This window comes from Chlorocebus sabaeus, chromosome 3 (genome assembly GCF_047675955.1).
Source record: "Chlorocebus sabaeus isolate Y175 chromosome 3, mChlSab1.0.hap1, whole genome shotgun sequence".
Lineage (NCBI taxonomy): Eukaryota > Metazoa > Chordata > Mammalia > Primates > Cercopithecidae > Chlorocebus > Chlorocebus sabaeus.
Window position 1 is genome coordinate 1,279,418 of NC_132906.1, and position 13,528 is coordinate 1,292,945.

General features: G+C 33.1%; 1 protein-coding gene across 5 annotated transcripts in view; it reads left to right on the top strand.

The window, feature by feature from the left end:
- The window catches only part of PSPC1 (paraspeckle component 1), a 105,501-nt gene that overhangs the window by 73,439 nt on the left and 18,534 nt on the right, over positions 1-13,528 (top strand). For 2 of the 5 annotated variants that reach the window (XR_005236562.2, XR_005236561.2), the window contains exon 8: positions 894-1,063. The exons of 2 other annotated variants lie outside the window; for them this stretch is intronic. Coding sequence is in view for 1 of the 3 variants with exons in the window: in XM_037986921.2 (XP_037842849.1) it covers positions 894-1,063; positions 3,379-3,564 (356 nt within the window). In the remaining 2 variants the exon portion in view is untranslated. Of the gene's footprint in view, positions 1-893; positions 1,064-3,378; positions 4,247-13,528 lie in introns of those variants that run through there. One more of the 5 variants, XM_037986921.2, reaches the window with a different exon arrangement.

A 13,528-nucleotide genomic window follows, 5' to 3' on the forward strand; every position in this document is an offset into this window, starting at 1 on the left:
TAACACTTAAAAGGAAAAAAATTTTTCAAAGAAAATGCCTAAAAATATGTTGTATCTGAGATCATCATATATGTAGTATTAGAGTGCAAACACTGTTTAAATTAATATGAGGTAGATGGATTTTTTTAATGAAAAAACTTGAAATATTATCAGATTGTCCCCATTTATGGAATTTAAGCTTGTCAGAAAGATCCAGATAGCTATATTAATATTTTATCTGTATTTGGTTGTGGTTGCTTTTAAAAATACGTTTTGTTATTTCAGTTTTTTTTTAAGTCATTTCAGTTTTTTTCTTTAGATTCCATATTTCAAAATAAAAAGTTAAAAAAAGAGTACCTCCTGTAATTTAGCAAGGTATTCCATCAACTCAGGGAGGAAAGAAGAAAAACTAAGATGAGAGACTAGTTATAATGATCTTTACTTATATATTGCAGGAAATGATTTCCTCTCTAGCAACTTAGCACAATTTACATGCTAATATTTTAAGCCATGGGTTAAAAAAAAATTAAGTGGTTTTGTAAGTGCTAATCCTTTGTTACTCGTTTAAAGTGGTAAAATATAGTCTCCTTTGTTAGGGATTATTTGGTTTAAAAGCCTACTATAACAAATAATACTGATGTCTCAAAGCTTGCAAACTGTTAAGAGTCTCAAATGCCCTAAAATGATTGATAGTTTCCTTCTTGATTTTACGTACGTTTGGCTTGGGGATGAAAATTCTAATTCTAGAGTGTAGGTAATGCTGTATTACAGAGTAGATAATGCATACCCCATTCTCAAGGAGTGAAAATAATTTTGATAACGGTCTTGGTATATAGATTGCATAAATATTGTTAAATTTTTAATGTTTACTAAACTAAGATAGGACAGCTCTAAGTATAGATTGTTTTACATAGATGCGTTTAGCCCAGCACCTGCTGGTAACCAAGGTCCTCCTCCAATGATGGGTATGAATATGAACAACAGAGCAACTATACCTGGCCCACCAATGGGTCCTGGTCCTGCCATGGGACCAGAAGGAGCCGCAAATATGGGAACTCCAATGATGCCAGATAATGGATCAGTGGTAATGTATCATAAACATTATTTCGATTATATTCAGTAATGTACACTTCTGCATCAAGGATAGCTTCACACTTAATATAATTTGGTATCATTTCTTTTGGCAGCCATTGAAGAAGAAAATTTTTTGACATCATATGTTGATTTATTACAGATAGTTTTTTTTTTTTCCTTTTCTTTTGAGACAGTCTCGCACTGTTGCCCAGGCTGGTGTGCAGTGGCACGATCTTGGCTTGCTGCAACCTCCGCCTCCCACAAACAATTCTCCTGCCTCAGCCTCCCAAGTAGTGGATGCTACAGGCATGCACCACCATGCCTGGCTAATTTTTGTATTTTTAATAGAGACAGGGTTTCCCTATGTTGGCCAGGCTGGTCTCAAACTCTTGACCTCGTGATCCACCCGCCTCGGCCTCCCAATGTGCTGGGATTACAGGCGTGAGGCACCGCATCCGGCTGAGATAGTTTTTAAGTAGTCCAAGAATTAGGATTACTGTCTATGGCATGCTGTGGTACCTCAGTATATAGCAAATGCATGTGTTAATTACAGTTTTTTTCTGTGCTTTTAATTTGTATCCATCATTTACCAGCATTCTAATGTTCAAGTATTTTATGATGGTGTTCTTTTCCTGTGTGGACTCCTTATGTTTGATGGGGACAAAAGTCCAATATGTATGAACACACAGTTTTCAGTAAATATTTTTGTTAAAAATATTACCTGTCATGATTTATTGCAAGGAATTTAGTTATAAAATAACATTAAAGTTTTTCTGTATTTCTAAACCACTATTGTGGCATTCTTTTCACAGAATTTTAAATTACATTTAATAAATTTAAAGTAGACAGTTTTTTGTCTTGATCTGAGAGTGTGAAGATATCTTTGTGTGGATTAAATACTATGAAAACAAGGTTTTTCTGTTGTAATTTTTATTATATTTAAATATATTAATAGCAGGAATGATAGCTTTTATCATTTCCATTAAAGTCTATCACTATATAAATGGGACTTTATACAGGCAAACTGTTTTCTCAGTCAGTGTTTGTTAATGCTTGTTCTGAATAACATTTTGAAAGGGAAGTTGTTTGGTTATCTGTTTTGAAAAGACAGTTTAGTTTTGAAACTACTATATGAAATCTTGAGGCGCCCATGCTGCTAAGAAAGAAAAAGCACTGCCATTTAGACTCAGACCTGTCACCAATTATAAATCCATCGTGAGGAGAGACGTTAAAAGCAATGCATTGTATGTCTTAGATTTGAATGCAGCGTTTATCATTATTCTATTTGCTTCAAATGTAGTCTTTTAAGAATGTGGAGAAATAGGACGTGCTGGCAGTTGGATTTTTAAAATGATAGTTTATACAGGGAGATAAAGAGGCAGTGCACGGCTACTATGAACAGATGGCGCTTAACACAGTGATTGCATTTATTTCCTTCAGTAGAGGCTTTATTTTGTAGTAATATGTTTGAAAGCTAGTAAAAACTTACACTACTTTTGTTAAGTTTTTGTGTGGCATATAATCAGTAGAAACATAGAATAACATTAACTGTCCCATTTTTTTATTGTCTCCCTGAAATTGTAAATTTTATTTAAATATCACCCTTGGTGTTTTTTGCACTGACATTTTACTGCTACACTTTAGGGAGTTCTGTCCAACCTTTGAGATTAATATGTATGATTATTGTGAAGTTTTTCAAAATACTTAATTCATATGTTTAGTTGTACTTATTAGTGCATGTTATTACATTAATTTTTAAAACTATTTTCCCAATGATAATATTTCAAGGAAAACACTCTCAGAAGTTTCTATACTGAAATCATAATTCTTTGTGTATGTTTGTATTAGTGCTTTCTATCTTCAAGGAATTGATGTAAAGATTTTTTTAGAATGTTTAGTTTTAAAAAACAACGTGATGCTGCTCCCCAGTTTTATTTCTCTGATTTTTTTTTGAAAAAGTATTTTTCTTACATGGCATAGTTTCATGCAAGATAAACTTTTGAAAAAAGGAATAAGAGCTTTATTATAATATTGTTTAGGCTTAAGATTACATTTGCTTCTGTCACGAAATCAGTTCTTTGTTCTTGAAATTGGGGCATAGCATTAGCAATATGTAAATCTTCAGATGCTGCATTTTTTTAAAAAAAACATAGTAACTAATTAAATTGCTCCTTTCTTCCTTCTATGTGTGATCCTGATTCTGCTGGACTTTCTGCCGAACTTCATGACACCACCACTTGGGATTTTGCCAATTTTTCTTGTCACTTATATTTGGCGTGTTCCAAATGGACTTCATATTCTGTTCCTTATTGTGTGGTATCATAGCACAATGACAGATTTCCTCAAGGACCGCCATCTCAGATGGGTTCACCTATGGGGAGTAGAACAGGTTCTGAAACCCCTCAAGCACCAATGAGTGGTGTAGGTCCTGTGAGTGGTGGTCCTGGTGGCTTTGGTAGAGGAAGTCAAGGGGGCAACTTTGAAGGCCCTAATAAGCGTCGTAGATATTAAACATTCGTTCATTCCTGGCTATCTAGAAAAAAAAGTCAGTGGTATGCCTTTATACTTTTACCTGTTACCTGGAAGAAATGGTTTTATTGTTAATGTATGTAGACTTAAAAGTTTTTTTTTTTTTTTTTTGTAACACTTGAGGTTTTGTAATTTTCTTTATTCATGAGCTTTGTAGATTAGAATGGTAATGATGCTCATCATTTTGAATGTTGAAATGTGTTTGTGACTTTAGCTAAATATAAGTATTCCATAGTACTGTGAAATCTATGTAGTTACTTAATCTCAATAAAGAAATCATTTTGGATAATTTAAAACTGTTATTAGTGGTATTCTCTTATGGTCTTAACTAAACTTTGCTGTAACAGTAATGCTTTGGTTGCTTTAACTAATCCTAGTCGTTAAAAATGAAAATGATTTTACTTTTTAATTTGTGCAAGTAGCACTGAAGATAGAAGCTTAATTAATGAAAGCTAATGTTAATAAGGGGTAGATAGAGTAGTATATGTGGGGGTGGGAGGGTATGGGAGTTTAATTTGTATAAACACTGATGTTCTGTGAAATCGGAATTTCCACCTACATTTCATATATATTCTGAATATTCAGGTATTCTGAGACAGATTATTAAGGATATCTTTGTCCTGTGCTGATTTTTCCAAATAAATCTTTTTCATCTTGAAAAAAACTGTTTGAAGGCAAATCTCTTTTGCTTATAAAAAATAATATCTAGTTTTAAACATATCTGCCATTATTTATTTGGTTTCAATATCTAGACCTTACTCAATTATTATCATACAGTTAGTGTTAAACATTCTTTAAAATAAAACAATACTGTTGGGTTGGCTGTTAAGTGAGGATTTGCTTGTGATTTGTGGTGAATTAGGCATTTCTTGAGAATGTAGGTTTCTAGAAGTATTAAAAGATGGCTTGACTCTGCAGTGTTGTAAATATTTCCCTAAAGTTTGGACATTTCTCCAGTCAAACTTGTCTGGTGGGTTAGAACCGTTTGTCTCCAAGGAACGGCAGTGTTTTGTTTTGTTTTTTAAATTGTTTGTTCATGTTTTTCAAGTTAATGCTGAGACATCAAAGGAGTACAGTTCAAGAGGTGATTTTAAAAAGCAGATAATTACTTGAGAATGGCTAGAGTCATTGGAATCTGAATAGCTCCCTTTACTATCAAATACCTATTTTGATTTTCAGTACTAGGGAGAAACTGATTTTATCACATTATAATGTTTATTGCAAAACAAAGTTATAACTGTATTTAAAAATTTGTATGTTGGTCATGTTTATTTAAAATTACATTTAAGGAATAATATATGACTCATACCACAAATCTAATTCATCAGACACTGATCATAGCATAGCTATTTCTCATAAAACATCACAATGGTTTGCTATATCATGCTTTCAGCACCTTTCTGAAAGATAGTATGCTATTTTAAAATAAACTATGTAAATAGTGGTGTCTGTTTTGCTGGAGGGTATAGTTTGGAAAGAAACCATTTAAATTTTGCATAAAAGCAGTTTGTTGTAAAGCGTAATTGATGCAATCTTTTATATTAATTAAAATTTTCGTAGGTACTCTTTCATGTTCTATTTTCATGTTCTATTATTAGAACTGTTTTCTAAAATTTATGGTATTCACAGGCTTTTGTTTTTGACAGTTCTTTAAAAACATGATATGCTGATTGTAAAATAATAGTCAAAGACTATTCTCATGTTTCTCATAAGTATGAGATGATGGAGAGTGGGATTTGCTTTAATTTGTGATATTAATTGGGATATGGGGAGTTTTAACATTGATTACAGTTTTTCAGTGATGTCTGTTGCACTTAAATCTACATTTCCCGTCATCTATATTTTATCCATATAATTCTCAGGTAATTTTTAGCATTGTATTTCACTTCAAAGCTGAAATATGATTGGGAGAAACTTGATCCTTTGATGTTATACCAAGCTACCTTTGGCCAAGGCTGTGAAATTCTGTATGATTCATTCAAGAACATTTGAAGGCCAGTGCACAAAAAGATGTCTTAATCTCCTGAACATCCTAGTGTCCAGGCTCAACTCTGGCACCAAGAACAGAGTTCTACACAACTTTTTCCCGGCATCAAGAAAATCCTTGTTCCGGCTTTACCAAGTTTACCCTGGGAGCAGCCAGCTTCTGAGTGACAGTCAAGTGGAGCATCTCTGAACTCCTAGTTATTCCGTGCTTTTAGTGTTTTTGTGTAGTTCCACTTTGTGGCTGGTTCAGTAAATTTTTTTTTTCTTGTGAATTAGTATACCAAGGAAGATTTTTGAATATCATCTGCTTAAAAGTGGTAGATACAAAAATAAAGAGGAAATTCAGTAGTGTTAGCTTTCTAAGTGTGAAGTTGTCATATATGCTATCATATTTTTTTCAAAGAAGTAATATGAAACAATTTTAATATATAACAATGTTATGGTAGTTTGTGTCATGATTTGAAGTACTGAGTTTAAAGTCTTCAGGACTTAATGTTTCATGTGCTACTTGTAATTAGTATGTATAAAATAAAGGAACACTTGTTTTCCTAATAGTTTTATTCTAGTACTATATGTTGTTGGAATTTCCCCCATTTTTGTTTATTTTGTAAATGAATGCATTTTTTTTTTCTTGACAGATGTAGATTTTAAAAAACTGATTCACTTGTGTTTTTGCAAAATTAAATTTGCTATTTTTCCTTAAGGTTTTTTTTTTTTAATTTTTCTGTGTAAAATCAGTGCTGAGCACTCAGTGAAAGAGATGGAATATTTTTATCCCTGAAATATCAGTAATATTAGGGGAAAAATATCTTCTTTAGCTGGAATTGCCATTTAATAAAATAGGAATTATCAACAAGGATAGTGACTGAAACTTTGGCTCTTGTTTTTCAAACACTAGTTGAAATAATACTTTTACAGTTTGTTCAGAAACATACTTGTAGAATATTTCAGTAACTTGGTGCTTATATGGAGAGTCTCTAATAATTGTTAAATAGCAATGTGAATGATTAGTAGTCAATAATTAGTAAAGGGGGGTTAGGTTGATAATTACAACATAGATTCTGAATGAGAAAAAGGACATATACATGATTGAAATCAAGTAAGTTTTGTGAAAGGATGTGATCACATGATGTTAAAAGCTTTAAAAAAAGGGTTGGGATTTAGTGTCAGACGGTACTAGTCAAAAATAAATGGGCCACATCATTTTGAAAAAATGGAGGAAGTTTCCTGGCGAGTAAGGTAGTATTTAAGTGTTTTTTGTAGGTGTTCAGAGTTTTGTTACAACGTCTAATGTGTTAAAATATATTCCTGAGGTGTCAAGAGGATAGCAGTGATATAAAAAGTCAGACTTCTTATTTTCAAGAATAAGACAGTAAACACCCATATACGTATCTTCTAATTCAACAATTGTTCGTGTTTTCCTGTGTTGGTAGATATTTGTAGGCATGGACTTTTGGGGGGGATGGCAAACTACTTCAAAGTAAGTAACAGGCTTGATGTTATTTCTCCCCTAAATGTTTCAACACATACCTCCTAAAAACAACATTTTTAGGTGAATTTCATACTGATGAAGATTCATTTCCTGAAATCAAAGAGTCCACCTCTTAAGTTATGTAGCCCAGTATGGAAATACTTCATTCTAAGCAAATCATATGATTCAGTGAATTGGGAGTAGTCTTATACTTTACAAGAGCATTTTGTTTCCAGCAGCTTTCATTACTGAATTTTAAAAATTAAAATCATTTTTCTCTATTCGCTTTACATGTTTTTCTAGTGGTGTAAAATGAAGTATGTCGACCGTTTCCTAAGTGAGTATCCATCAGTTAATTTATGGACTGTTACTCTGGGGAAATAATGCAAAAAATGCGGGAAAAAGTTATAGTGTCTCATGTTTAAAATCTGGATTTTTCTAAATATCAAAAGCTGAGATGAACCTGGGCAGTTGTAGTGAGACCTTGTCTCTACAAAAAATAAAAAAAATTTAAAAAAAATATTAAAAGTAGTGTCTTCTGTATGTTGTGAAAGCATTTTGAATTTGTTTTTGTTTCCTTGATTATGGAATAGCAACATTAATGATTGAAATTTGAAGCTTGTAAGACAATGTTTAAAGGCTTACCCAAAACTGTTGTTTTCTGAGTTTATTTGACCTTTTTTTCTGTAAAACTGTTTAGAATATAAATATCTCTAAGGGTTCCTCTTTGTTGAAACTTACTATTTGATTACACTTTTTTTTACCTGATGAAATAACAGTGTATGTGTTTTTTCTATTTTATGACATTTTGTTTTCTTTTTGAATAACAGAAGTCTATTAAATTTCCAGGTTGAGGATAGTGAAATTCTTAATGTTATATATAGCCAGAGTTATTAAACAAAATCTTTTTCAAGAAAATTTTATGGCTTCAGTTACCATTGTCACTATCAGTTCCCTCCTCTGCAAAAGATACTGTATTTTAAAAAGAATTTTGTCAGAATTGTTCTTTTTAAATTTGTCTTTCTCATTTAATCAGATGAACTTTAAAAGAGATGGTGTCTGCTTGTACACATAAATAAAATTTCAGTTCTGTCTTGTGGAATACAAATCACTCAAATTTCACGTTCAGTCTCAAAATTAAGAATAGAATCAGAATTAAGTAGGATTAAGTGGAAGTGTACTTTGAACACATTTCGTTTTAGATTTTCTTCATATTTTAATATGAATTTAGTCAATAAGACAAAGTATTCATTAAATACGAGGTCGTACATTGTGTTGATAGTAATGTAAGTGGACCTTGTATTTGTTAAATGCTCTGTATAAGTGTTTTGTTGATGGTGTTGAAGACTTTGAAATAGATACCTTAATCTAAATTTTATCTTTTTATTTTTATCTATTTCACTGTCTAAATTTTTATCTAAAATTTTTTCTAGCTGTTTATTACACCAAGACTTGACATTTTTATTTATATATTGTACATCTCATGTAACGAATTACGCATATATAAGCTAGTGTCACATTCATTCATTATGTTTTGTGTTTTCTCTCTGACTGGATCTCTGATACATTCTTTCCTGTTCTAGCTGCTTTTATGCAAAAGGGCGTTATATGTTTGTCAATCAACCAGGCTTATGTGAATGTTAAGAAGAATTATGTAAATATATAATCCTGTGCCTATTCCCTTTTGCCATGTTTGGAATACAAATTATTTACATTATTATCTTTATGCTTATTTAAATAATTTACTTTTGCACATTATTTGTATTATTTCTTACATGAAAATTGAGAAAACATCTTAGTGTACATTTCGTGGTTAATTTTTCCTCAGGATATTTTTACATTATTAGATAATGTAAATCAGTATTAAGTTTCAGACAATATGTTGCCTGGTGTTTTTATGTATTGAGAAAAAGTACACTAAATTCTACATAGTCATTCTGTATAACTTTTAGTAATTTCTGACCTTTCTAGTGTTAGAGGCAATAATAGAACTTGCTTAGTGGTTACTCAGTGTATGTTAATTCTTTGAGTTGATTAGAAAATAATGTTCCCAGATTAGAATGCTTTACACATTAGGGTAACTTTGGAGTGAAAAGTCCGGGTAACTGAAAATGGTAATGGGAGTAATTGTCTAGAAAACTTTTCTGAGTCATACAAGATTTTATAAGGTGCCATGTCATTCAGAATTTCACTATATCCATTAATTCATTGTAACAACATGTATCAAGGGCACCTACTGTGTATTGGTCAGTTTTCTAGGGCTTAAGATATAACAGTGGAAACAAATTCGTCCTCTAAATTAAGGGGCAGCAGCCACAGACATCCTTCTGAAGTTAGTAGTTCTCACACTTCAGCATGCATTAGAATCACCTGGGAGGCTCAACACAGATCTCTGGACTTTATTCCAGAGTGGTCTGAAGGTCTCTGGTGGAGCCAAAGAACGTGCATTTCTAGTAAGTTCCTACATGATGACGCTGCTGCTGTTTGTAGGAACCCTTTTGAGCATCTGTTTTCAGATACTGTGCCTCAGAAGAGGCTTTTTTGGTTGTGATTTTTGTTGTTGGTGTAGTTGACTGTCCCAGTACATTGTAGATTGGATAAGATCCCTGACAGTCAAAACATCCTCAGACATTTACAGCGATTGCCAGTTGATAAGCACTACAAAAGTCCATTATTTCTGACTAGGAAACATAGTAGCTAGTGAGTGTTATTTAATGCATAAATTCATTTATCATACATTTTTAAACTAGGATTTCAAAACCTAGTTAATTCAAATGAAGAGGATATATGGAGACGTGTACTCTGAAGATTTTGTGAAACAAGTTCCTCTTAACAGATTCTCAGCATACCAGTATAAGGTGAAATAATGTGATTGTTTTTGTATCAGTATGTTTGGACATGCTTCTGGCTGCTGGATGAAGGTGCTAGAAAACTGTCCTGTCTTTGCTTACCCTCCTGGTGAATGTGAATAGAATGATACAGTTTGGTGGATTAAAATGATGGCCTTACTTTCTCTTTGGTGTAAGCTTGTTTTGCTTTTCTAGCTTGAAGATAAAAGATTTGATAAGTGTATTTCCTAAGACCATCAGTATATATATTAAAACATTTTCTTTGTAGCTTCAGATGTGTGTGTGTGATCAAGACCCTCTCAAAATTATGCAGTGCAATAAAAAATTAAAGTGGTTCATAATGAGAGCGTATATTTGCTGTATTGACAGTTGTTTGTTCCAAAAAATTGTGACTGTACCAGTGCAAAGAAACAGTCACCTGATTTCAAGCCTTTAATATCCCAGAAAGTAGATTCTATAGCATTGACTTTGATGTGTGTTTGTTAAGAATATCTACAAGTAGGAAATTCTTAAGTATAGAGATTTGTTTCTAATTGTAACCTGGATATCACCTGGGGACTTTTACGCTGCTTCCCCAAAACCACCCTAAAATAGAATTTGGTATCTTCTCAGTTTTCCACATTAATCAACCATTTTGAGATTTTTGTAAACATAAATGGGTTTGGCTCTGAGAAGGTGCAGTCAGTGTTATTTTTTAACATTGCACCAACCCCATCCCTCCCCCACTTTTTGTGTTCAGAGTCAGATTCCTTGCTGCATGGAGGCCCAGGTCTGTGACATTAGGCTGCCTCTACCCCAGGGTGGCTTGTTAACCTATTTTCCAACTGAGGAATTCTCAGGCAGCCTAACGAGAGTAAAACTTTTTTTTAATCTCTTCTAAAAAAAATTATGTCAATACTAGATTTTTTTCACACAGTTTTTCCTGTTATGTATTACTAATTGTCTTCAGTCAAGAAATGATTATTTTTAACTCCTGTGACACCAAAATGAGTTATATCTCTATAAAATCAGTGTTTAACTTTTATTCGTGGTACATGAAGACAGAAAAAAAAAATGATAAAAATGTAGAAAGGGACCTGCTTTGAGTTTTTGCTTTGTGTCGTCTTCTACATTACCGAAGTCTTCTGATTGGACTGTGGTTGCCTCCCCACCTGCATGCATATATAACAGCTCTAGCATTTCCTTACTGGGCAGCCATAGAACTTTAGATGATATTTGATCTGTTGCTAATATGTACATTTATGCATGATGATTAACTGGGAAAATAAGATGACTACTTTTTTTGTTTCTTGGCTGTGTATTGTGCTACTTTGCCCTTTATCTGGAGCCATTAAATTAAAAAAAAAAATTAATGGAAGATGGGAAGTTTGTGGAAAATAACATGCTCAAAGTTTTAGGGCTGGGAAGTACAATGTAGAAAAGGTGTGTTTACATTCTTAGTTTCTGTTTTGCAATATAATGTGCTTAACTTATGTTCTGCTGTTTGTGCTACAGGTATTAAAGTCAACTGAAGTATAGGGGTTCATGTCATGAACTGTTTGACATATGAATGAAATATTCTGTAGGTTGGTTGAAAATATGGATCTCATAGTTTGAATTATTTTGGAATTACTTGAATAATATAGAAGACTACCCTATCACAGCCAGTTTCTATTTATTTTCTGTAGGTCATAAACACAGCATAGATACACATGTTAAATCATTTATCAGTGCTTGAAACCCTCTTAGTTACATACTGACTTCTTACAGTTTGCTGTGTAGACTGTAGTTTCTTGCAGTTTGAACACTGGGAATCCAGCCATGAACACAGTGGACCAGTCCTTTGCCCCAATAGCATTTGTGTAATAGAGTGACAGATAATATCTTACCATGTAGCAATAAAGGCAGTAGAGAAAATGACAGCTACTCTTTTAGTTAAGGGCCTAGAAAATAGCTGTCTTAGGAGACAAAGGGGAAAAGAGTTTGATTTAGTTTGTGCCCCTTTAATTGAGTTGTGCTGAAGTAAGCAGCCGCAGTTCTGCCTGAAGCTGAACCGTCCTAGTAGTAGTGGCATTTGGCTGTTGAGTCCTTGGAATGGGACTAGTGAGATGAGGAACTAAAGTTTTTATTGTAATTGACTTAAATTCAGTTATTGATAGAATATACTTGGAACGACTTGATTATATTAATCTACTTTTATATTTTTGATTTTATGTAATCTAAATACAGATAAGTATTTTTGAGGAAAATTTTGCATCTAAATTAGATTTGCAGAGTTACGAAGAAAAGAATGTAAAATTTCTCAACTTTTAAATGTGGCATATGCCGAAGTGATAATATTTTGGCTACATTGGGTTCAATAAAATAGATAATTAAGCTAATTTCACCTGTTGCTTTTTTCCCTCCTTTAATGTGGCTTCTAGGAAGTTTAATACTTCACATGTGGTTTGAAATATTTTTCTTGGCTTTGATCTTAGAAGAGTAATTTAGTCACATTTTAATTTTTTCCTTTCAATGATTGTAATCTCTGAATCCCATTACATAGGCTATAATTACGTAATTTATTGTTACCTTTTAAAATGAATAATGTAAGGTTGAAATTGAAAGTTTAAGTGTATATTTATAGTTAAGTGTCAGTGTGAGATTAGTTTCCTGAGTATAATTACTTGGTGTTTGCTGTCCTGCAGGGAAGGAGTTTGAGCACCAAGTTCTCAGGAAAGAAATCGTACACATTAAGTTTTACACCCCTTTCACTGTTACTTTCCTTTTGCGTTTGCTATGACCTTGGTACTATCCATAACATTTTTAAGCAAATGTTTTAAGTCCTGAAAAAGTTTGGTCATACAAGATTTCTCTTAAAACATTTGTGTGAGGTTATCTTGTTTATATATTTATTTTATTCCTTGTAGAATATCCATCTGTCATTTAGTAATTCATCTTAATTTCCTAGCAAGTCCTTGTTAGATATTTGCTTGGTGAATGAATGACACCAACTGTAGATGAGGATACCAAAATGAACAAAATATGGTCCTTTTCTCTTTAAGATTTGAAGTTTAATGGGTATAGGTAGAGTTGTAAGGAAACTGACCAAGTTGTCATAATAAAGGGCATAGAAAGTTCTTTGAAAACCCAGACACAAATAGTTCACTTACTTTGGGGAGCCTGGGAGGATTTCACTGAGGTGATAGCATTTGAGCAGGTCCTGAAGGTGAGTAGATACTTGACAGTCGTAGGCTGGAGCATTGTGGGGTGGCAACATGATGTGGTCACAGGCTGGTGAGGCACTAAGCCGTCTAAGGGGAGGGAGCTAAGACTGGTAGCAGAGAAGTAAAGTTGAGATAAGATTATGGTTGATCACAGTTAAGGAGTTTAGACCTTTATTTACCTTTTAGGTGACTGCGAGTAAGGATAAGCCCCATTATTACAACTTAAAATAATTATGTTAAGTGTAAGAGTGACTGGACTGCAAACAGTGTTCTGGAACAGACCACATAGATCATGGATCCAGCCCCAGCCTCCCTACATCGAATTTGAAAGGATCTTTGGTGTCAGGATGGTTCAGATTCCAGATAAGAGTAATTCAGAGGTATAGTGAATTTAGCTGTTTCCAATGTATTGGGAGGGCGGGGGAAGGAGATGCGAAGTGTCCTAGGAGTTTCTG